Raw genomic sequence first — 26417 nt, forward strand, 5'->3', positions numbered from 1 at the left:
GTAGTTTTGTGTGAAGAAGGAGAGTTGTCTTTAGAGGGCAGGCTGTGACTGCACCCTTGAGTTGTGAGACACAAAGGGAAACATTCAGCGAGATCACAACTAGCTTTAGTGGAAAGTTCACAGCACCCCTTGAACTAGTGTTATTAGATCTTGCTGGGAGTAAATTATCATGTTAGTAAGTGTCAACTATCTCCTAATTGGCCTAATTTCATTCCATGATTTTTCAGGTGACAGTGGCAAGAGAAGAGCTGTAATGAATCTGTCAAGACAAAAGGTTAATGTAGCAGCAACAGAATTGCAGGATAGTTTGTTTGGCTCCAATTTATAAATAGACCTAGTCATGCTTTTGGAATGGGCATGGCTGTGGTATCTTGAAACATTTAGAAGTAATCCATGAACCAAAGGTAAAATAATTTCTATCAAGTTTCAAATGTGACATCAAGTGTAGTGAAGCACCAAGGAAGCTGTGACAAGTATTCTTGCTACAGTGCACTAGGATGAGTACCAGCCAAACTCTAAGAGAAACAAGTAACAATCCAGAAGGAAATGAGAGCCATACCTCAAAAAGAGCTGAAGATCACACTCTGGAAAACAGTGACAGTCACATCTCTGTCAGCATGACCTCAGAGGATTTGATCTCAAAGAATGGCAGTTCAGGTGAAGCCACCATGCCCTCAGGAGAAGTACTCTCATCAGTGATAAATGATAAAAGATGCCTGTCTACCTCAAAGAGAGAAGCATCAATAATTACTCGAGACAAGCAGCAAGAGACTCCAACCACCACCACTACCACTGCTACTGTCTATGCCACCACCACCACAACAATGGGAGCACTTATCACAAGTGACGCCAACACAAGGACACAGGAATCTACAGCCTGCCCAGTGACCAGCACACCACCACCACCAGAGTGCACTGACAGGCATGGAGAAATGTGGCCCATATTACAGATGCAGGAAATGGAAAGTGCTGGTGAAGGAGAGATGGAGGAAGGTCCCTCACCGTCTTGCTCACAACTTTTCCCAGATATTGTGGAATTCAGTGTTCCACAATGTTCCCCTGATGTGGTTCTTGATGTTGAAGTAAGTTTAAAAAAAAAATTTAAGACAGCTTATACCAAATTATTCTTATATTTTTGATAGCAAAACCAGTCTTGGAACAAAACAAGAGAATATCTTTATTATGTTTCAGTCACAAACTACTCATATGTGTATGTATGTGTGTTCACCAACTCAGATAACCATTTTAAATTTTTCATAACTTTCACTTGCAGGAGCCACAGATTCTTCTTGAGAAGATTGTGCTTCTGATTGACAGACAAGATGCTTATTTGAAATCTTTTTCCTTCTCAAATGTGCATCAGATCTATAGTCCAAAATTAAATTTTGGAAATGCTTTTGATATGATCAAAACGACTTTGCCTGTTTTTCCTAAAAACACCCTTTTTGTGATGTTATGTGGAACAATGTCTGCCTTGAGACAAGTTATCAATGAAAAGTGTTTCCTTCTTCAATGCAAAGAACCTTTATATAACTACACATTGCAAGAATTCAAAGCCCCAAACCTAGGTGAGTTTCTTATCAGTGAAGCAAAAATATTGAGAAAAAATATCATGGAGATGAATAATTGTGATGTGATCTTTACTGGAGTACTGCCAATCAGGATTAACTGTGCTGAAACACATGAAGCAACCAAGCACTATACCCAGACTGGCCACCAGGTGAAGCTTGCATACAGCAGACATGATGCCCTGTATGCCCAACTATGCTCTGGCCTGAGGGAGTTCAACAGATGGGCCAAGACAGATGCAGCCTCCAAGGGATTTCCTCAGTGGAACTTAGTGGACAGGTTTACTGCCAGTGATGCAATAGACAGCACCCAGCACTTTGTACACCCCACCCAGGCAGATGGGGTGACCCTGACAGGGGAGTGCATGCTGCAGCGACGTTTGGCCATCAGGATCAGGCTTAGAGAGACCTTCCTCAGAGCCAGAAAGACATCACAGTCAATGAAGCCACCATGTGCCACTGCTGATGATGAGGTAAAGGGAGCTTTTAGATGACTGGCTGCTTGTCATATTTGTTTTTGTTGTGTGTGTGTCAATGAAGGAAGCAGAATGATGCCACAGTGACAGATTCAAGTGTATTCTGTGTTAAAACAGTTACATATTTATGAAAAGCTGCATTTTTGATAATTCAATTGCTATATTTTTTCATATGTCAAAAATTAAACATTTGATTCATAACTCTAACTGAAGCTTAGATTTAGTAGAAACAGATAAGGTACATTCATACTACACCCTTTGAGAATTGTTACTTGTTATTTATTGATTAATTTCTTATTGTGATTTTCCTTAACATATTTGAAGTTTGAAGTGTAAACATAAGAGTTTAGCATTCATAAAACTTTCCTTAGCTTATTATATTTGTGCTGTGCATGTCCCTTGAATTTACATGAACCAAATGAAAACAGACTTGGGGAAAAACTGCATGCTGAAGTTAATGTAGGAGATCTGTAGCATTGAAGAGTTGAATAATGTCCATTTTTTCCCTAAAGGAGGTGCGGGTGGTGGCAGTGTTACCCAGGCAGTGCAACTACAAGCCTGAGACTTTCATGTGAGTTTTTGTGTCTCATGATACACACACACACACACACACACACACACACACACACACACTTTGGGGAAAAGCGATCATGATGTCCTAAGCTTTGAGCTGGATACGGAATTAAGCACGAATAAGATTGTGGAACGCAGGGAGAAAAAATTAAATTATACTAGGGCAAATTATAACCATATAAGGGAGTTCTTTAATGAAATTGACTGGTCCGTGGTATACCAGGAAAGGGATATGCAATTGAAATACGATAAATTTATGGATTTGTATATAAGGGAGTTCTTTAATGAAATTGACTGGTCCGTGGTATACCAGGAAAGGGATATGCAATTGAAATACGATAAATTTATGGATTTGTATAACTCTGCTGTGAAAAAGTTTGTGCCATATCACAGAAAGAGGACTTTAAATAATAAACAGTGGTTTAATAGAAATTGTGAAGAAGCAAAAAAGAACAAAGAGAAGGCATGGAAAAAACTTCAGAAAAACAGTGATGTATTATCAAGAGAAGTCTACAAAACAGCAAGGAATAGATATGCTGAAGTAAGGAGAACAGCACAGAAGGAATATGAACAGAGGGTGGTGGAAAACTGTGATAGTGACCACAAAATGTTTTACAAATTCATAAATGGAAAACTAAATAAAAGGGAGGTAATAGAAAAGGTAAAAACGGGAAGAAGTATATGAAGATGCTGGAGATATAGCTGAAATTTTGAACGACAACTTTTGCAAAGTGTTTACAAAGGAGGAGCATTTTATGGGAGGAAGGCTTACGGAAATAAAGCAAATGCAGGACATCATGGTTACTAAGGAAGATGTAAGGAAAATTATAAGCAATCTGGATATTAATAAATCAATGGGGCCTGATGGCATATCTGGGAGGTTGCTAAATGAATGTAAGGATCAATTGTTGAACCCGTATTTGATATTGTGGAAACCTCCATACGAACAGGATTAGTCCCGAAAGAGTGGAAAAGAGCTGACATTGTGCCTATATATAAGAATGGTAGTAGAATGGAACCGCTAAATTATAGACCAGTATCGTTGACTAGTATATTGTGCAAGGTATGTGAAGAAGTAATTAAAGCTAAGTGGAGTGAGTATCTAGAAAGTGAAAACATTCTGAGTGAAAGGCAGTTTGGTTTCAGAAAAGGAAGATCGTGCGTATCCAATTTATTATGTTTTTATTCAAGAGTGACTGACATACTACAACATAGAGAGGGATGGGTGGATGCTATCTACCTGGACTTGAGAAAGGCCTTTGATAAAGTACCACACAATAGACTGATGTGGAAACTAAAGATGATTGGAGGAGTAAATGATAAACTAGCAAAATGGATGGAAAATTACTTAATGGGAAGAGAAATGAGAACAGTGGTGAGAGGAAGGAAGTCCGAGTGGAAGAAGGTAACCAGTGGAGTTCCACAAGGGTCAGTGCTGGGTCCCATCATGTTTTTGATTTATGTTAATGATATGCCAGTAGGAATTGACAGTTACATGAACATGTTTGACGATACTAAAATTATGAGGAGAGAAAAGAATGTGGAAGATTGTAACAAGTTACAGGAAGATCTTGATAAAATATATGAGTGGAGTAAGGAGTGGCAGATGGAATTTAATATAGACAAGACCCATGTTATGAAAATGGGAAGAAGTAGATACAGACCAAACAGGGATTACAGGCTGGGTGATGAGAAAATTAAAGAGACCAATGAGGAGAAAGACTTAGGAGTAACTGTGCAAAACACCTTGTCACCGGAGAAACACATTAACAAGATTTTTTGGAAAACATACAACATGCTTCAAAATATTGGCCTTGCATTCCACTACCTAGATGAAGGAATGATGAAGAAGATATTATGTACCTTAATAAGACCCCAGTTAGAATATGCAGCATGTGTCTGGTCACCGCATATGAAGAAAAATGTGAAGAAGGTGGAAAGGGTACAGAGGCTGGCAACAAGGATGGTACCAGGACTCAGGAGTTAGACTATGAGGAAAGACTGAGGAAGCTGGGGCTGACCACATTAGAAGAGAGAAGAACAAGAGGAGACATGATAACTATGTATAAATTGGTGAACAAGATTGACATACTGGACAGAGTTGATAAAGGTGACCACAAGTAATCATCTCCGAGGACATGGAAAAAGCTAATAAAGGACATCTGTCTAAATGACGTGAGAAAATACAGTTTCCGCATCGTAGCATTGATAAGTGGAATAAACTGAGCAGTGATGTCGTTGACGCGTGTGTGTCAATCAGATGAAAGAGATATGACAGGAATGGACAAGGAGACAGGTCACAGAGAGCTTAGCTCGGGCCCTGTAATACACAAATAGGTAAATACACACACACACACACACACACACACACACACACACACACACACAAATGGGCAAAGTCTTAATGTGTGGGTGTTCACCTAGCAGTAAATAGAGGATGTAACTCAAGGGGTTGTGGCCTGCTTTCCTGGTGTGTGGAGTGTGTTGTGGTTTCAGTCCTACCCGAAGATCGGTCTATGAGCTCTGAGCTCGCTAATGGGGAAGACTTGCTGGGTGACCAGTAGGCGACTGTGGTGAATTACACACACACACACACACACACACAGGAAAGGAAAAGACGGATTAAGCAGTGGGAAAGTTACAAAAGAGCAAGAAATGAATATGTGTTGATTAGAAGAGAAGAAAGAAAGAAACAAGAAAAGGATATAATTGATAAATGTAAAGACCAACCAAGGCTTTTTTACAGACATGTGAACAACAACATCAAAAATAGAGAAAGTATTGAAAGTTTAGAAGTAAATGGAGTATGCAGTGAAGATCCCAGGAAATGGCAGAGGCTATGAATGGATGCTTTGGAAGGTATTCACAAAGGAGACTGCTTTTGACAAACCACTGGTAATGGAACAGAAAGGGATTATGAAGGAGTTTCAAGTAACTGTGGAGGAGATCAAGAATATGATGGGGAGTTTAGAAGTGAGAAAAGCTGTGGGACCTGATGGGGTATCAGGATGGATTTTAAGAGAATGCAGGGAGCAACTGGCAGAAAAAGTTTGTGAAGTAATTGATGCCTCATTAAGGGAAGGTGTAGTGCCCCAAGACTGGAAAAGAGCTAACATTGTCCCAATCTATAAATCAGGTAACAAGAGACCCATTGAACTATAGACCAGTGTCACTTACAAGTGTGGTAGCTAAGATGTGTGAGAGGGTGGTGAAGAATAGATGGACAGACTTCTTGGAGAAAAATGACATACTTTGTGAGTGTCAATTTGGTTTTAGAAAAGGCGTTCATGCACGACAAACCTGATATGTTACTATTCGAGGGTGATAGATGTAATACAGGAAAGAGATGGTTGGGCTGATGGAATATATCTGGATTTAAAAAAGGCCTTTGATAAGGTACCACACGGAGACTGATCTGGAAACTTGAAATGGTAGGAGGAGTGCATGGCAGTTTACTAAAATGGATGGAAGACTTTTTGGTAGGAAGAGAAATGAGAACAATAATTAAGGACAGACCATCAGAATGGGGATTGGTGGAGAGTGGAGTTCCACAGGGATCAGTGTTGGCACCAGTAATGTTCGCGGTCTACATAAATGACATGGTGGATGGGGTGTCCAGTTATGTGAGCCTATTTGCAGACGATGCAAAATTGTTAAGAAAAGTGAGATGTGACAAAGATTGCGAACTACTCCAGGAAGACTTGGACAGAATATGGAAATGGAGCTGTACATGGCAAATGGAGTTCAACACGACAAAATGCAAGAAAATAGAGTTTGGCAAGAGTGAAAGAAGAATCAGGAGTATGTACAAGATAGGAAATGAAGACATAAAACCAGTCATGAAGAAAAAGACCTTGGGGTGACAATTACCAATGACCTATCGCCAGAGAGACATATAAACAAAATAATTGGAGAAGTATTGAACTTATTGAGGAACATAAGAGTGGCGTTCGTATATTTAGATGAAGAAATGATGAAGAAAATAATTACTGCAATGATAAGACCGAGGCTTGAATATGCAACAATACAGTGGGCTCGAACTTAAAGAAACACATAAGGAAACTAGAGAAAGTACAGAGGGCTGCAACAAAATGGTGCCTGACTTAAGAGATTTGACTTATGAAGACAGACTGAAAAGAATGCAACTTCCGACCCTGGAAAACAGAAGAAAGGGAGACCTGATAGCAATATACAGAGTGATGATTGGCATGGAAAAATGGATAGGGAAGATCTGTGTATGTGGAATGAAAGAATGTCGAGAGGGCATGGGAAAAAACTAAAATGGCCACTTATAGGAGAGATGTGAAAAATATAGCTTCCCTCATAGAAGGGTGGAAGCATGGAATAGTTTAGACGTGGAAGTGGTCAGCGCAAGGAATATTCATGATTTTAAGAAAAAGCTGGACATTAATAGATATGGAGACGGGACAACACGAGCATAGCTCTTTTCCGTATGTTACAATTAGGTAAATACACACACACACACACACACACACACACACACACACACACACACACACACACACACACACACACACACACACACACACACACACACACACACACATACATGATAATGTTAGGGAAGGAGATAGTGATAAACCAAGTGGAATGTGGGGAAGGAAAAGCAGAAGTATTGTATGTTAAGATGCATATTAATAAAAAAGAGTTAACAATCATTGTAACATATGTGCCACCAAAAAACAAATTCATGGACCAATCAAGAATATAAAGACATGATAGATAACACAATAAGGAGTCTAATGAGAATCGTTAAAGAAAGGAAAAAAGTTATATTAGTAGGAGATTTCAACTGTAAAGAAGTGGACTGAGAAAATTATGAAAGTGGTATGGGGGAAGAAGCCTGGGGAGAAATATTCCTAAACCTAATGATAGACAATATGAGAGTAAAGGAATGCACAAGATTCAGAGGAAGAGAGTGGGAGATTGACCTAATTTTTACAAGGGTATACAAATGAATGATGATATAAGATATAAGTGCCCATTGGGAAAGAGTGACCATGTAATATTAGAAATAGATATAGAAGAGGGAAAGGAAGATAGAGACGATTCATACAAAGGAGACCGATTAAACTACAGAAAGGCTGATATTGAGAATCTCAGGAACTATTTTAAAAATGTAAACTGGGAGGAGATGGAAAACTCAGAGACGATGCAAGAGAAGTATAACTTATTTTTGGAAATATATAAAACAGGAGTCAGGGAATATGTCCCAAAATATAGACCTAAAGAAGAAGGAAAGAAAGATTGGTTTAATGCAAGGTGTGCTAGGGCAAAGGAGAAAAGAGATGGAGCATGGAAAAGATGGAGGAGAAATAGAAATCCAACAAATAAGGAAAACTTCAAGGCAGCGAGAGATGAATATGTTAAGGTAAGGAAGGAAGAGGAAAAGAACTTTGAAAAGGACATTGTCGAAAAATGTAAGGAGCAACCAAAATTGTTCTATAGATTCATAAATGGAAAAATTAGACAAAGAGAAACAATAGAAAGGTTAAAAGGAGAGAATGGGATGGTGGAAGACCCAAAAACTATGGCAGAACTATTAAATAATAAATTCAGGAGGTCTTTACTAAGGAATCCAAATTTGAAAGGCCACAGGGTAATAGAGACAGTCTATATGAAAGAGATTAAAGTAACCAAGCTTGAAATAAAAGAATTAATGAAGGAACTGGATGAAGACAAGGCAATGGGACCAGATGAAGTCTCAGGCAGAATACTGAAAGAATGTAGGGAAGAACTAGCAAGTCCTATATACAACATCATAAAATGCTCAATAGAAAATGGAACAGTACCAGTAGAATGGAAAAGAGCTGAGGTGGTTCCCATATATAAGAGTGGAAGGAAGGAAGAACCTTTAAATTACAGACCGGTATCACTAACTAGTGTAATATGCAAGATGTGTGAAAGAATAATAAAGAAACAATGGATCAAGTTCCTTGAAGACAACAAATTAATATCAAATAGCCAATTTGGTTTTAGGAAAAGACGGTCTTGTGTAACTAATTTACTGAGTTTCTATTCTAGAATAGTTGATAGAGTACAAGAGAGAGAGGGATGGGTTGACTGTATTTATTTGGATTTAAAAAAGGCGTTTGACAAAGTGCCACATGCAAGATTGCTATGGAAGTTAGAGGAGAAGGCTGGCTTAAAAGGAAGCACATTGAGATGGATAGAAAATTTCTTGAGGGAGAGAGAAATAAGGATGGTAGTTAAAGATATGAAGTCCAAGTGGAGAGCAGTAGAAAGCAGAGTGCCACAAGGGTCAGTATTGGAACCAATACTTTTCCTCATTTATATTAACAACATGCCAGAAGGAGTGAACAGCTACATAAATCTGTTTGCAGATGATACGAAATTGTGCAGAGTTATAAAGCAAAAAGAGGATTGTGAAATATTGCAAGAAGACCTAAATAAGATATGGGAATGGAGCAAAAAGTGGGAAATGGAATTCAATGTGAACAAAAGCCATGTCATGGAAATGGAAAAGAGTGAAAGACGACCCCATGGGAATCTATAAGATGGGAGATGGAGTAGAACTGGAGAAAGTAAAAAAGGAAAAGGACTCAGGAGTGACGATGGAAGAAAACAATCAACCAGTAAGCCATATTGATAGAATTTTTTTGAGAAACATATAATTTGCTAAGGAATATTGGAGTAGCATTTCACCACATGGACAAAGAAATGATGAAGAAATTGATAAGTACTTTAATAAGACCCAGATTGGAATATGCAGGAGTAGTGTGGACCCCTTATAAAAAGAAACACATAAGGAAATTGGAGAGACTACAAAAAATGGCTACAAGAATGGTTCCAGAATTTGAAGGGATGACATATGAGGAGAGACTAAAGGCTATGGATCTACCAACCCTGGAACAAAGAAGAGAGAGGAGACCTGATACAAGTTTTAAATTGATCAACGGAATGGACCAAGTGGATAATGAGAAACTGATCCTGAGAGAAGAATATGACATTCGAAGCACAAGATCGCATAGTAAAAAGCTGAGAAAAGGAAGATGTCTGAGAGATGTTAAAAATATAGTTTCCATAAAGATGTATTGAGACGTGGAACAGTTTAAATGAAGAAGTATTGTCTGCAACGAGTGTGCATACTTTTAAAGTAAGATTGGATAAGTTTATATATGGAGACGGGGCCACACGAGCATAAAGCCCAGGCCCTGTAAAACTACAACTAGGTAAATACACACACACACACACACACACACACACACACACACACACACACACACACACACATCAGTGATAAATGATAAGAGATGCATCAAAGAGAGAAGCATCAATAAATACTTGAGACAAGAGAGTGTAGTGGTTAGAGCTTGACTCAAATGAGAGATTGAGTGGTGGGAGGAAATAGGGAAATCTTAATGTGTGGTGTTCACCTAGCAGTAAATGGAGGGATGTAACTCAAGGGTTGTGGCCTGTTTGGTGTGTGTGTGTGTGATGTGGTCTCAGTCTAAAAGATGGTCTATGAGCTCTGAGTGTGTAATAAGACTGGCTGGGTGACCAGCAGGCAAGAGGTGAGGTGAATTACACACACACACACACACACACACACAAAACAAAAACAGGAGTCATTAAACTAAAAGAGGATTGTGAAATACTACAGGAAGACTTAAACAAGATCTGGAAATGGAGTAAAAAATGGGAGATGGAATTCAATGTGGACAAAAGTGAAAGACGACCAGTAGGAATCTATAAGATGGGAGATGGAGTAGAACTAGAAAAAGTAAAAAAGGAAAAGGACTTGGGAGTGACAATGGAAGAAAACAATCAACCGGTAAACCATATTGATAGAATTTTCAGAGAGACGTTTAATTTGCTAAGGAATATTGGATTAGCATTTCACTACATGGACAAAGAAATGATGAAGAAATTGATAAGTACTAAAATAAGACCTAGATTGGAATATGCAGGAGTTGTGTGGAACCCTCATAAAAAGAAACACATAAGGAAATTGGAGAGACTACACAAAAAATGGCTACAAGAATGGTTCCTGAATTTAAAGGGATGACATATGAAGAGAGACTAAAAGCAATGGATCTACCAACTCTGGAACAGAGAAGAGAGAGAGGGGATCTCATACAAGTTTATAAATTGATTAACGGAATGGATCAAGTGGATAATGAGAAACTGATCCTGAGAGAAGAATATGACATTTGAAGCACAAGATCGCATAGTAAGAAACTGAGGAAGGGAAGATGTCTGAGAGATGTTAAAAAATTTAGTTTCCTGCAAAGATGTGTTGAGACTTGGAACAGTTTGAGTGAGGAAGTGGTGTCAGCAAAGAATGTACATAGTTTTAAAGAAAAATTGGATAAGTGTAGATATGGAGATGGGGCCACACGAGCATAAAGCCCAGGCCCTGTAAAACTACAACTAGGTAAATACACACACACACACACACACACACGAGACGTGGTCGAGGAAGGATGCAGTACCGTCGCTCCCGAGAATCAGCTGATCTCCACTACCTATTTGTTTTGGATTTGCAGTGGCCTTGGCGAGTAGTGTAGACTCGTTTTTTCATGAATACAGTGTTACAAAATCATGAGTAAGGAAGAGATTCCATCTAAATGCAGGTATGAGACACGGGAAAGAATGAAAGCTGATGATGACTATGTTGGTGAGGGTGAAAGAGCATTTGAAGGCTTTGATACGGCACATACTTCGCTATTTAATAGAGTGTTGACTATTGAACGAAAATTAGATAAATGGATAAAGGAGAGTATGGGAATGAATGAGAATGAAGAACAGGAAAAAGAGCTCCAGAAATTGAAAGAAAGGATAAAAAGAGTGGAAGAAAATGAAACTAGGCTAAGAACGGAAAATGAAGAATTAAAAAAGGAAGTATCTAACTACAAGAAATTGATGGAAGAAGGACTCAGTAAAGCCGAGAAAGAAAAAGAGGAGCTGAAAGATCTAGTTAACAGAGAAGAGGAAAGAGTACAAGACATGATTAAAAAAGAAGTACAGGCATGGAAAATCCAAGATAAGAAAGACAAGGAATCATTTCTGGAAGTATTTCAAGAACAGTTAAAAGAAAGAGATGAAAATATGACAAACAAAATGATAGGAGTCCTGAAGAAAAAAGAAAATTTAGTGAGAGAAATTGCGGGAAAAAAAAGTGTAATTATTTTGGGCCTGAAAGAAAAAAATGTTAAATATAGACCAAGAAGGGAAAAGGACGAAATAAAATCAGTAAAAGACCTAATAAAACATCTAAATGACGAGGATAGACAGAACTTAGAAGAGGAAGTAGAAGAAATCCATAGAATGGGACCATATCAAGAAGGAACAGTGAGACCAATTAAGATATTACTAAAATCACAAGCAGTAGCAGAAGAAGTACTATATAGAAAAACAAAACTCAGAGAAACAGAAGGTTGCAAAGATATATATATAAAGAAAAATAGAAACGAGGAGGAAAGGAAGAGACACAATTAACTGGTGGCAGAAGCAAGAGAAAAAAATAATGAAAGGTCAGAGGAGGAGAAGAAGGCATTTTTTTGGAGAATTATAGGAGACAGGATAAGGAAATGGTATATAAAAGAGAAGGAAGAGAAAAAAATGGAGCAAGTTTAACTAAAAATGATAAAAACAAGAGATTAGAAATGATGAGAATTAAGAGATTACATAAAGAAAGAAGAACCAGATATTGTATGCCTGGTGGAAACTAAGTTAAATGAGGCAATAAAAATAGACATAGATAAAAGGTATAATATATGGAGGAGAGACAGTGGGTAAAGGAGGAGGAGGAGTCATGATGATGTTAAGGAAAGAGATGGTGGTAAATCAAGTGGAGTTTGGGAAAGAAAAATCAGAAATACTGTATATTAAGATACATATTAATAAAAAGGAGTTAACAATCATTGGAACATATGTGCCACCAAAAACAAATTCATGGACCAAACAAGAATATAAAGAGATGATAGATGACACAATAAGGAGTCTTACAAGAATCATTAAAGAAAGGAGAAAAGTTATATTAGTAGGAGATTTCAACTGTAAGGAGGTGGACTGGGAAAATTATGAAAGTGGTATGAGGGAAGAAGCCTGAGGAGATAGATTCCTGAACCTAATGACAGATAATACTCGTATGATGGTCCAAAAAGTAAAGGAAAACACAAGATTTAGAGGAAATGATGAGCCGGTGAGATTGGACCTAGTTTTTACAAGGGATATACAAATGAATGATGATATAAGACATAAGTGCCCATTGGGAAAGAGTGACCATGTAATATTAGAAATGTATATAGAAGAGGGAAAGGAAGATAGAGATGAATCATACAAAGGAGACCGATTAAATTCCAGGAAGGCTAATATTGATAACCTGAAGAGCTATTTTAAAAACGTAAACTGGGAGGAGATGTAAAACTCAGAGACGGTGCAAGAGAAGTTTAACTTATTTTTTGAAATATACAAAACAGGAGTCAGGGAATATGTCCCAAAATATAGACCTAAAGAACAAGGAAAAAAAGATTGGTTTAATGCAAGGTGTGCTACGGTAAAAGAGAAAAGAGATGGAGCATGGAAAAGGTGGAGAAGAAACAGAAATCCAGAAAATAAGGAAAACTTCAAAACAGCAAGAAATGACTATGCTAAGGTGAGCAAGGAAGAAGAAAGGAACTATGAAAAGGACATTGTCGAAAAATATAAGGAACAACCGAAATTGCTCTACAGATTCATAAATGGAAAAATAAGGCAAAAAGAAACAATAGAAAGGTTAAAAGGAGAGAACGGATGGTGGAAGACCCAAAAGTATGGCAGAACTGTTAAATAGTAAATTTCAGGAGGTCTTTACTAAGGAATCCAAATTTGAAAGACCACAGGAAATAGAGAGACTGTCCATATGAAAGAGATTAAAGTAACCAAGCTTGAAATAAAAGAGTTGATGACGAAATTAGATGAAGAGAAGGCAATGGGACCGGATGAAGTCTCAGGCAGAATATTAAAAGAATGTAGAGAAGAACTAGCAAGTCCTATATACAACATCATAAAATGCTCAATAGAAAATGGAACAGTACCAGTAGAATGGAAAAGAGCTGAGGTGGTTCCCATATATAAGAGTGGAAGGAAGGCAGAACTTTTAAATTACAGACCGGTATCACTAACTAGTGTAATATGCAAGATGTGTGAAAGAATAATAAAGAAACAATGGATTGAGTTTCTTGAAGATAACAAATTATTATCAAATAGCCAACTTGGTTTTAGAAAAGGTCGGTCGTGTGTAACAAATTTATTGAGTTTCTACTCTAGAATAGTTGATAAAGTACAAGAGAGAGAGGGTTGGATTGACTGTATTTATTTAGATCTAAAAAAGGCATTTGATAAAGTGCCACATGAAAGATTACTATGGAAATTAGAGGAAAAGGGTGGCTTAAAAGGAAGCACATTGAGATGGATAGAAAATTTCTTGAGGGAGAGAGAAATAAGGACGGTAGTTAAAGATATGAAGTCCAAGTGGAGAGCAGTAGGGGTTCCAGTCACAGAGTTTCACTAGATAGGGTGGAATCAAAAGCTTTTCATCTCATCAACTCCCCTCCTCTGACTAACTGTCTTCAGCCTCTTTCTCACCGCCAAAATGTTGCATCTCTTTCTATCTTTTATCGCTGTTTTCATTCTAACTGTTCTACTGATCTTGTTAACTGCATGCCTCCCCTCCTGCTGCTGCAAGGCTTTCTTCTTCCTCTCATCCCTATTCTATCCAACTCTCTAATGCAAGAGTTAACCAGTACTCTCAATCATTCATACCTTTCACTGCTAAACTCTGGAACTCCCTCCCTGCATCTGTATTTCTGACTTCCTACAATTTGTCTTCTTTTAAGAGGGAGGGATCGAGGCATTTGCTCCCTAATTTTGGCTGATGTTTTTCCCTTTGTAAAGAGCCAGCACTTTGCTTAGCTGGCTCTCTTCCCTTCATAAAAAAAAAATAAATAAATAAAAAAAAATAGTCAACAATTTTGAGAAGATAGACAAGACCTTGTATTGAAGAAGAGAAATAGAACAATATGTATGAGAGGACATTCAAAGAAGATCAGGAAAAGTCATTATTCAAAGAAAATTTGGAATGTATTAAGTGAAGAGGTTGTTACACCAACCAACATACACATATCTAAAGATAAGCTAGACAAATATAGATATTTATAGAGATAGAACATTATGAGGCCTACTCAAATCCTGTAATACACACACACACACACGCACACACGCACACACACACACCTTGTTACCTGATTTATAGATTGGGAGCTAACATTGTCCCAATCTATAAATCAGGTAACAAGAGAGACCCATTGAACTATAGACCAGTGTCACTTACAAGTGTGGTAGCTAAGATGTGTGAGAGGGTGGTGAAGAATAGATGGACAGACTTCTTGGAGAAAAATGACATACTTTGTGAGTGTCAATTTGGTTTTAGAAAAGGGCGTTCATGCACGACAAACCTGATATGTTACTATTCGAGGGTGATAGATGTAATACAGGAAAGAGATGGTTGGGCTGATGGAATATATCTGGATTTAAAAAAGGCCTTTGATAAGGTACCACACCGGAGACTGATCTGGAAACTTGAAATGGTAGGAGTGCATGGCAGTTTACTAAAATGGATGGAAGACTTTTGGTAGGAAGAGAAATGAGAACAATAATTAAGGACAGACCATCAGAATGGGGCTTGGTGGAGAGTGGAGTTCCACAGGGATCAGTGTTGGCACCAGTAATGTTCGCGGTCTACATAAATGACATGGTGGATGGGGTGTCCAGTTATGTGAGCCTATTTGCAGACGATGCAAAATTGTTAAGAAAAGTGAGATGTGACAAAGATTGCGAACTACTCCAGGAAGACTTGGACAGAATATGGAAATGGAGCTGTACATGGCAAATGGAGTTCAACACGACAAAATGCAAGAAAATAGAGTTTGGCAAGAGTGAAAGAAGAATCAGGAGTATGTACAAGATAGGAAATGAAGACATAAAACCAGTCATGAAGAAAAAGACCTTGGGGTGACAATTACCAATGACCTATCGCCAGAGAGACATATAAACAAAATAATTGGAGAAGTATTGAACTTATTGAGGAACATAAGAGTGGCGTCAGATATTTAGATGAAGAAATGATGAAGAAAATAATTACTGCAATGATAAGACTGAGGCTTGAATATGCAACAATACAGTGGGCTCCGAACTTAAAGAAACACATAAGGAAACTAGAGAAAGTACAGAGGGCTGCAACAAAATGGTGCCTGACTTAAGAGATTTGACTTATGAAGACAGACTGAAAAGAATGCAACTTCCGACCCTGGAAAACAGAAGAGAAAGGGAGACCTGATAGCAATATACAGAGTGATGATTGGCATGGAAAAATGGATAGGGAAGATCTGTGTATGTGGAATGAAAGAATGTCGAGAGGGCATGGGAAAAACTAAAATGGCCACTTATAGGAGAGATGTGAAAAAATATAGCTTCCCTCATAGAAGGGTGGAAGCATGGAATAGTTTAGACATGGAAGTGGTCAACGCAAGGAATATTCATGATTTTAAGAAAAAGCTGGACATTAATAGATATGGAGACGGGACAACACGAGCATAGCTCTTTTCCCGTATGTTACAATTAGGTAAATACACACACACGCTCCGTAATGGGAAAGACTGGCTGGGTGACCAGCAGGCGACCGAGGTGAATTACACACACACACACAGAGGATATAGTGGATAAAAGCAAGGATGAACCCAAACTTTTCTACAAGTTTATAAACGCCTAAACAAAGAATAAGGAAACCATTGAAAAAATAATTAAAGAAGGGAAGACATACCAAACAGAGAAAGAAATGTGTGAAATAATAAATGAGAGCTTCAAAACGGTATTCACTGAAGATGACTTCACAGAACCTAATAGGACATTGAATTGCCTAGGATTACAGGAAATTGTAGTTCATAAAGAGGATATTGGAAGATTACTGGACAAGTTGGAAGTCAGGAAAGCAATAGGGCCAGATGGTGTATCAGGCTGGGTGTTAAAAGAATGTAAAGTGCAATTACTGGAGCCAATTTGGGAAATAATTAAAAGTTCAATAAATGAAGGGAAAGTTCCACTAGAGTGGAAGAGAGCCAATGTAGTACCGATATTTAAAGGAGGAGAGGCAACAGAACCACTAAACCAGTGTCACTTACAAGCGTCATAGGTAAGTTATGTGAAATAATTATCAAAGAAAAATGGGTTAAATTTCTAGAAGAGGAGCAAGTCATATCGAACAGACAGTTTGAGTTCAGGACAGGATGGTCATGTGTATCAAACTTATTAAGCTTCTACTCCAGGGTTATTGCAGGACTTGAAAACAGAGATGGATGGGTAGACACAGTATACCTGGACATTAAAAAGGCATTTGATAAAGTCCCTCGTGGAAGACTTCTTTGAAAACTAGAGAACATAGGAGGAATGCGTGGAACCTTGCTCGAATGGACAAGAGATTATTTGAAGGATAGAGATATGAGAACTGTGATCAGAGATACATACTCATCTTGGAGTAAAGTAACTAGCAGGGTGCCACAAGGGTCAGTGTTAGCCCCCATTATGTTTCAAGTTTATGTAAACGACATTCACATTGGGCTAAACAGCTATATGAATTTATTCGCTGATGATACAAAGTTGCTAAAAGTTATCAAAACCAGAGAGGACTGTATACTACTACAGGAAGATTTGAATAAGATCTATGAATGGAGCAAGAAGTGGACATTGGAGTTTAATGCCAAGAAATGTTACATAATGGAACTAGGAAAGAGTAAGAGAAGACCAGTATGGAACTATCTGATGGGAGAGGAGCAAATAACGAAGACTAGAGGAAAAAGATCTTGGAGTGAAAATACAAGAAAATCTAAGCCCTGATAAACACATAAACAAGATATTTGGACTATCATATAGGATGTTGACTAATATAAGAGTGGCATTTCATTACATGGATAAAGATATGATGAAAAAAATCATCACAAGCATGATACGCCCAAGGCTGGAATATGCAGCAGTGGTATGGTCTCCGAGTTCTAAAAAAGATTTAAGAAAACTGGAAAGGATACAGAAGATTACTACAAAGATGGTGCCGGAATTAAAGGACCTTGCATATGAAGAACGACTGAAGGAAATGGGACTGCCAACCTTACAAGATAGAAGAGAACGCGGGGACCTAGTAACAATGTATAAGATAGTAAATGATAATGAAAAGATAGACAAAGATGACCTGGTGCTGTTGGCAGAAGAGGATGGAAGGACAAGAGGACATGAAAAGAAAATTAAGATGAGGCAGTGTGTGAAGGATATCGGAAAATACAGTTTTCCACACAGAATGGTGGAAAAATGGAATGCATTGATAATGGAATTGTTGCAGCACATAGTGTGCATAACTTTAAAGAAAAATTGGATAAATGGAGATATGGAGACAGGACACTATGAGCCCCGCTCAAACCCAGTACAATACAACTAGGTAAATACACTTACACACACCGCATATTGTAGTGGTTAGCACACTTGGCTCACAACCGAGAGGGCTTGGGTTTGAGTCCCAGGAAGCAACGAGGCAAATGGGCAAGCCTCTTAATGTTTAGCTTCTGTTTACCTAGCACTAAATATGTATGGGATGTAACTCAAGGGGTTGTGACCTCACTCTTCCAGTGTGTGTGGTGTGTTATGTGGTCTCAGTCCTACCCAAAGATTGGTCAGTATGAGCTCTGAGTTCTTTCCATAGGAGAAAGGCTGGCTGGGTGACCAGCAGGTGACCATGGTGAATAACACACAATAATCATACTGTAATTATTAAGAGAAAGAAGAAAGATTAAAAATATATATATTGTCTGCCTGCATACATTGTGAACTATTGATGTTTTGCAGGCAAGCTAGTGAGACAGAGCTGGATGAGGTAGTTTTGCTTGCAGACCAGATGTACAGAAGCAACCTGATAACATTGGCAATGAAGAGGGTGAGTACAGAGTCATCAAGTGCTTTGTTTAGAGAAGTGTACATGTTATAATTTCAAGCCCATGTGATGTTTGAGTAATTCTACACTAATGGATGGGCAAGAAAAGGAAGGAAATAGAAAACTAAATGTTGCAATGCTGAGTTAACTGAAATTATAAAAAATTCCTGGATTACAATTGAAATAAGTAGTAAGTAATGATATTAATTACTCATTACTGACATGAATTTTTTTTTGGCCATATTTTATGCTCTAACTTAAGCTTACTATGTGAAGTATTTGGCATAGTGAACTAGGTAATGACTGTCATGCAATGACCTTTGTTTTATCTTGCATTTTTTTTTTTTATGTTTGGAGTAAAATAGGGAGTACTAATGTGGATTGAACCATTGAATACTAATGTGACTGTCTTCTTTCAGATGTCTTTCATTACTCAGGTGAATCTTTCTCCAAAAAATATTGCCAAGGTAGTTGAGAGGTACTACTCCAAAGTTTCCAAGGACAGGAAGATCACCTGGATTCTCTGTCTTGGTATTTATAACTTTGTTGATAGAGAATACAAACATGTGTGCTCAACTAATAAATGTAAAAAGAAGCTCATAAGCATTGTAGATGAGAATACTAAAGGACACTTGTATCAAAAGATCCAGAGTGCATTGTCCACCATAAATAACTTCAAGAGTGCCCTGAAGAAAGCCTTGCCAAAGAAGGCAACATTAATGTTGGCACCTCCTTTGCCAAGTGTGTTACTAGACACAGACCCATATCAACAGAATCATGGTCAATTACATAAAATTGCCATGAATCATCACCTGTATCTCTGTTCATCTCTCAATTATTGTTTTATAAGGAGATTTTATATGCAGATGTTTGATCTGTGGATGAACACGGTTATGAAGCTAGAAGGAGGCACATGTGCAGAGCTGATGAACAGCTACATTACTGCATATAAAGACAAAAGTTTGGGACTGGTTAATGCAAGTCACTCTAACAATCATATCAAGATCCTCATTAGATATGGCAGGGAATGGAATAACATGATGACAGATGTGATATCTGCAACTTTGATTTCCAGCAATGTTGTTACTGGTTTGAAGGGACTGCAGTGGTCTCTATATCTTTCTAGTTTGTCAAATGTAATTCAGCTTGAGTCATCACAAAGTAGAGGGAAGATTTTGACTTTTATTCTGCAGAACAAACCTGACAAGACTGATTACAATTTCAAGCATGTGGTAGTTGTGGGAAACCAAATGCCAGTTGAACTTGAAGAGCTGTGCCAGAGATTATCAATACATGTGGTTCCACAGAGAATGACATTTGATGAGGCAGGGAAGGCTCTCCTTACCAAATATGAAAAGTTTTGGCCCTGCAACACCCTTTGGGTTATACTCACTGATGTGCTTCATCTTTCTGCTGCAAAACCACTCCAAGCATGTGAAGCAGTAAAGTGCAAAGAACCTATCCCATTCTTTGGCACAGAGATGCCATCCAACAAAAATGCTACCAAATGGCAATCTTACATTAAAGTGAAGATTGATATTTTCATTGCTAAAGTCCAAATCTATTTTCAATCTTTAATTGAGAAACTTGGGGAGGAGTCAGCAGTGTTTTTGCCTCCTGTGACTCCTATTTTCCTGATGCGACCAGATTCACAAGAGAGTCACCAAACTTTGCATGCCATGTATAAGAATTGTGGGAAAATAGCCATGGTGAGTGGGAAACCTGTTAAGTGGAAATTAGCTTACTCACTTTTGAAGAAGGCTTGGTTGGAGATGTTGGAGCCTTTCCTAGAAAACTATTCTGTGCCAAAGAGAATCGTACAGCTCTACTCAACATCTGACCCCAATCAAGACTGGATCAAGACTCTAGGAAAACTTCTGGTTCACTTTGCCACCCCCATTAACATTGATGAGTGTGAAGCAGTGTTCAGCGATGCAGGTAAGTGAGTGATGATGCTTCTCTGATTAATACTTGAGTCATCCAGTTAAAGCTTGCAAAATCAATGAAAAGAGATTCATGAAAGATCATAAATTATATAAATAATTATCTCTAAAATTAGACTAGAAAGTAAATGATATGTAAGGATAATATAAATTATCATTCATTGGCTTCATTTATGGACAGGAGGTTTTGTAGTATTAGGTACTATCAGTTAGACGCCTCACAATGATGATTTTTTTTTACTTTCATTGTGTTCATGAAATACTTAAATAACTGTTACATATTGAATATACAATGGGACATGTAAGCAAGTCTAACCTTGGTACTTGTAATTTTCAGAGCTCTCATCAGGGGAGGAGGACATGATAGAGGATATGGAAGCTACAGCATCAGCAACATTATCAGTCCCAACTTGCTCCCTTCAGGCTATGAGCACACTACCAACACAGACACAGGCAGCAGTAGGGTGGGGAGTGCAGCATGAACTAGAAAGAACGCTAAGGCAGCAGCAACAGAACAAGGAAGCTTTCATGTGGAGTACAGCACAGAAGCAGAGGCAAGTGAAAGAGAAAGAACAGCAGCCTCACAGGACAAATAGAGATTTCACCACATCCATCACAGAAGAGAGGCAAAAGAAAAAGACAGGTAAGGGTGAGATTTTACAAGGAGGTAAGAAAAATCAGAAGACTTCAAGGAAAGAGAAAGGTCAATTGTCTCCCAGTTCAAAGAAAAGACAATTGAATGATGAGATTGACAAGAGTCTGCAGCCACTCAGAAAAAAGGTATGTAAAGAGACTGCCAAAACAAAGAAAGGTCAGCAGCCTCTCAGCCTACAGAAGGATCAGGAATCATGTGAGAAGAAAACAGGGAAAGCTAATGCAAAGCAAGGCAAAGTTCAGGAGACTTCCAAGCAAGGAAAAAATAAGAATACTTCTAAGCGAAGAAAACATGTGAGGCCTTCCAGGCAAAAGAAAGATGAGCAGGCTTCCAAGCACAGAATATGTCAAGAGACTTCTGAGTCAGGAAGAAATAAGAAAGAGGAAGGTCAGGAGACTCCCATACAAGGAAGATGTCATGTTATCACTCAGATGGAAAAAGATAAAGAAACTCCCATGGATGGAAAAGATCAAGAGACTTCCACAGAAGGAAATGATAAAGTTACTATAAAGATGAAGGTAGTGCACAAGTCTCCCATACCAAAGAGAGGCCAGGTCACTGTCAAGATGGAAAAATGTCAAAAAATCTGGGGGTCAGAGGAGAGTGAGCAACTTCAGGTAAGAAAGAAGGACCAGATGACTGTCAAGATAAAGTCAGACCAAAGCATTGTAACGACAGAGCAGTTTAAAGACGTTACCAAGTCGGAAGAGTTTGAAGACATGGAAAGTTCTAAGGGAGTTTTGTGGTCTGCCCATGAAATTGAAAGAGGTGAGTTTCTGTACTTAAGGATTAGAGTAGAAAATGCAACTCAGACTTCATGTGATAAAGGTGGAAGACATGAATAAGTGTGTTTGTATTTATTTTGTTATACTTAATATTTCTGCCATTGTGAGAAAATGAAGCATGTCATCAAGGTTGTACTTATGCATTTGTACTGTAATTGCATGTGTGTGTGTGTGTGTGTGTGTGTGTGTGTGTGTGTGTGTGTGTGTGTGTGTGTGTGTGTGTAGTTTAACTGCATCATTGCTAGAAAATCATATTGTTTGAGAATATCATAACCACTTGAAATATGAAAAGCTGAGCACATTATAGGGATGAATGAAGGAAGGGTCCTGTGCAGGTGTCTCTCAAAATCAACATTTGACATTGCAGGTGATGCAGACCAGTATTTGAGCGACCTTGAGAAAGATGCATGGATCATCTTGTCACAAACTGATGAGAACAAGAACATCAGGTCTTCAGAGAGAGATCATCTGACCAACAACCTTGAGGATACCACTGCTACCTCAGGAATACCAGCTCAGAGCCAGACCCTTATTTCCAAGACAAAGGGTCCTCTAACAGAACCTAGCAGCTGCAGTACAACCTTGATATGGGTCCCTAAATCAAAGGAACCTGAAAGTGGCTATTGTGAGGATGATATTTATGATACTGTGGCTGGAAATGGACTATGGGGAGATATGGATGTAAGTGACATAAAACAGAGTGCAAAAGAAAATTGTTGTGAAAAGGATATGGATGTAAGGAGTTCCAAAGAAGACCTAGAAAAAGGTGGATCCAAACAGAACACTGAACAGAGGAACTTCAGGATACACTTGGATGGAAAGGGACTCAAAGAAAACATAGAAGAAAATGGACTTAAAGAAAAGTTAAGTGAAAGCGGCTACAAACAGAACACAGAAGAACTTGGGCCTAACCTTGTTGTCTGGGAAAGTGATACTAGAAAGGACACAGAAAACAGTCACCTGAAACCAGCAATGAAACATAGTATCCCCGTGCAAGAGATTGAACAAATTTGCCCTAAACAGAATGCTGAAGAAAGTCACCCTGAAAAATATGATGAACAACAAAACCATAAAAGTAACAGGGGTGAAAATGTTTTGAGCCAGGGAGACAGGCCATCTGATTTTGAAGTGGCAAGTAATCCAGATTCTATAGAAACAGTACCCTTGCATTTAGATAATGTAGAGCAGGAGTACATTTTCAATCTCTCTGATGACTCTGACATCTTTGAGTGTGAGCCTGAGGATGGTGCGGGAGGGAAAGACTTGGATATTCAGATGGTTGCTTTTCCTGCGGGCAGCAAGACTCCGGGGGATGTGGAGGAGGTGACTTCTTTATCCAACTGGAAGAGAAAGTTGTCATCCTTTGGCCAAGATTCACCTGTTCCCTCACACTCTTCAGATCGCCACAGGTAAGAGAGAAGAAGACTTGTTTTATGCTTTATTTTTAAAATTTTTATTTATTTTTTAATGTATTTATTTCTTTATTTTATATCAAGAGATGCTTTAATAAGGTTTGTTTGACTTGTTATTAAGAGAAGAGTTTTTGTGATTTTTCTTTACTTTTTATTTATAGTTTTTTTATACAAGTTTTCTTTTGGTTGTTATTTATGTGAAGAGATTGTTTATTTGGGGGATCTGCTTGTTCATTAGTCTCTCTCTCTCTCTCTCTCTCTCTCTCTCTCTCTCTCTCTCTCTCTCTCTCTCTCTCTCTCTCTCTCTCTCTCTCTCTCTCTCTCTCTCTCTCTCTCTCTCTCTCTCTCTCTCTCTCTCTCTCTCTCTCTCTCTCATGTACATTAACTTTCTGGCCTCCATTATCACAAGACAGCAGATATTTGGGTACTTCACATCCACAGCAGTCACCTCACTCATATATGCTAATTCTTTCCTTGTTATCACCACTCTCTGTCTTTAAATACCAGTCATATATAATTTTCATGCTAAATTTTCTCCACATAGTGCAAATTTTAAACTTGATGAAACACAAGCTTTAATTTCTTATTTTTCTAGGCAACATTATGAAATATAAAACTAAAATTTATATGTATGTGAATTGCTGCATACAATTTATAAACCATTTTCTTCTTTCCCTCCAGCTCTGATTCAGACCAGATGAAGAATTTGTTCTCAATGCTGGAGGAAAGTATCAACCAGACATACCAGGTCAACCTCCAGACCTTTATGCAGGTTCCAGAAGTCCACCCTGACTATGAGGCTAAGCATGCTGAATTCCTTGAATCCTACAGAAAACAATATGATGGAAAGGAACACGATGAAGAGCATCATGAGAGAGCTTGGAGGGAGTTTTGGGAGAACACTGTGGGAAAGCAACTACATGAAGATTGGGAAAAAAGCAAGAAAGAACTTCTTGAGCAATTCAGAGTCATAGAAAGCAGCAGTAATAACAGTAATAGGGAGGGTCAGCCTAAGCAAGTGAAAAAAGATGAAAGAAATAAAGAGAATGAAGTGTTTGAGAATAACACCTCCAACCCTCAGCCATTGCTCAGTGTTTGTCAGAAGCAGAGTAAGCCATCACCACTATTGAAAAACAGGTTCCCAAAGACAAACTCCAAACATTCGAGTGACGAATGTTTGGAACGAACTTTCTGTGAGACGAATATCAAGCAGTGTAAGCAACTCTTGTCTGAGATCAACATGGAAATGACAAACACTGAACTAAAGCAGCAAGTTCTCCTGTTTGACATGAGTAAAGTGATGATAAATGACACCAAGAAGAGGGTGCACCTGATTCTCAGCAGCTTCTCTTTGCTGTCTGAGCTTGGCCGGTCCCTGGGCAGCCTTGCCCCAGCAGTGGTACCGATCATTAAGGCCATTCTGGACAAGGAGGTTGACTCAGAAGAGGCCCTTAACATCTTGGCCAAAAAAGACAATGTGGAGGTGTTTAAAAAGTGCATTGAAAAGTTGATGCTTTTGAGTGAGAAAGCCATTGGGGCATACAAAAACAAACTTCTCAAATGTGTGAAGGATACCATTGCACTCCTTGAGAACGTGACCACGAGCATGAAGACTGTCAGGGTGGTATGGAGCCTGGATATCCCCAGCATTGCCAAGGCCACTGCCTGCCAGGACATGACACACATCCTACAGTTCATCAGGGACATCCTAACCAGCAAGGGTGTGCATGACCCATCCAGGAGCATGCTGAATGAACTGTTTCTGGCAGTGTCCTCAGAACACTTTAACTTGGCCATCCAAAGCCAGCCACCTGCCTCACTAGACTCTAGTAAATAGCATTAACTCTCTCTCTCTCTCTCTCTCTCTCTCTCTCTCTCTCTCTCTCTCTCTCTCTCTCTCTCTCTCTCTCTCTCTCTCTCTCTCTCTCTCTCTCTCTCTCTCTCTCTCTCTCTCTCTCTCTCATACTCTGTTTTGTGGATCATTCCAAGAAAGAGAAAGAGGATATGTCAGAATGTTATCACTAAGAAGTGACGTATAATGTTAATGTACAGGCTGTTACTTACTGAGTTTTCACATACTATGCTCAAACATACCATAAGCTATATTTTCTTAATTGACTTTTCAGGCTTAATGAACTGACAGGATTCATATTTTTTTAAGTTCAGTATCCATTCCAATGGGAAATTACCAAGTATATAAGCCTGAGGAAGTGTGTATTTAGCACTATCTTAGACTGATGAGATATGTGCCAAGCCATGAGACCTGAATGACACATAAGTGCAAACTAGTTTAGTTAAGTAATTTTTACAATGTATTTTTTTTAAAGATGTGATATGAATTATATGTAACTATACAAGTGTTTCATTACTTCTTCAGTGTACCAAAGGTTTCTTAGCATAAAGTATTTGTTAGCTAATTGTACAAACAATTGAAGATAATGTTTCAAATTTCAGAATTTAGGTTTGAGGGAATTTTTTGTGCAGGCAACTTAATGTAACCTTTAACATTGAAGTGCTGGGGCTCACTAAGGAGGTGCAGATTGACAAGAAGAGACATTAGAGCAAATGGTGATGTCCTGAAAATTACTTATACATATTAGGAAGTTTAAGTAAAAGAATTGTGCTGATTCACTCTGTTTTATGTTTTATACCATAGGGAATAAATTAGGATGCAGCAATGTAATGAAAGGCATGATGTGGATAGTCTGTGCCCTCAAGCAGCATGAAGATTGCCACATTACTTTGCCTTACAGTCATCATTTATGTATATTTTTCACTGTACTTCATCTTTCATACCATTTTTTTTACTCTTATTTTGTAAATCATACATTCACAAAGGATAGAATAACCTTTTAGTTTATCACAGAATGAGTTGAGAGAAGTGACAAGGAGTTGGGAGCCCAGTAGTGAAGTGAGTGCTGTGCCCAGCCATGAAAATTGATTACAAAATAGAGAAATAACATGCTCCAAAATATCTGTAAGGAGCAGTTTGTATTCGAGGATTTTCC

The 26417-nt window shown here is 38.4% G+C and overlaps 1 protein-coding gene across 3 annotated transcripts in view; it reads left to right on the forward strand.

Annotated features, from left to right (window-relative positions):
- LOC123505663 overlaps window positions 1–26417 on the forward strand; it is a 35177-nt gene that overhangs the window by 8732 nt on the left and 28 nt on the right. For 2 of the 3 annotated variants that reach the window (XM_045257288.1, XM_045257287.1), the window contains exons 2-9: window positions 228–1082; window positions 1274–2041; window positions 2557–2615; window positions 18530–18617; window positions 19034–20552; window positions 20895–21980; window positions 22365–23406; window positions 24091–26417. The exon at window positions 24091–26417 is cut by the window's right edge and continues 28 nt beyond it. In XM_045257288.1, the coding sequence (XP_045113223.1) occupies window positions 498–1082; window positions 1274–2041; window positions 2557–2615; window positions 18530–18617; window positions 19034–20552; window positions 20895–21980; window positions 22365–23406; window positions 24091–25246 (6303 nt within the window). In that variant the 5' untranslated portion in view covers window positions 228–497 and the 3' untranslated portion in view covers window positions 25247–26417. The remainder of the gene's footprint in view (window positions 1–227; window positions 1083–1273; window positions 2042–2556; window positions 2616–18529; window positions 18618–19033; window positions 20553–20894; window positions 21981–22364; window positions 23407–24090) is intronic. The other variant, XM_045257289.1, reaches the window with a different exon arrangement.

Source organism: Portunus trituberculatus, chromosome 18 (assembly GCF_017591435.1).
Source record: "Portunus trituberculatus isolate SZX2019 chromosome 18, ASM1759143v1, whole genome shotgun sequence".
Lineage (NCBI taxonomy): Eukaryota > Metazoa > Arthropoda > Malacostraca > Decapoda > Portunidae > Portunus > Portunus trituberculatus.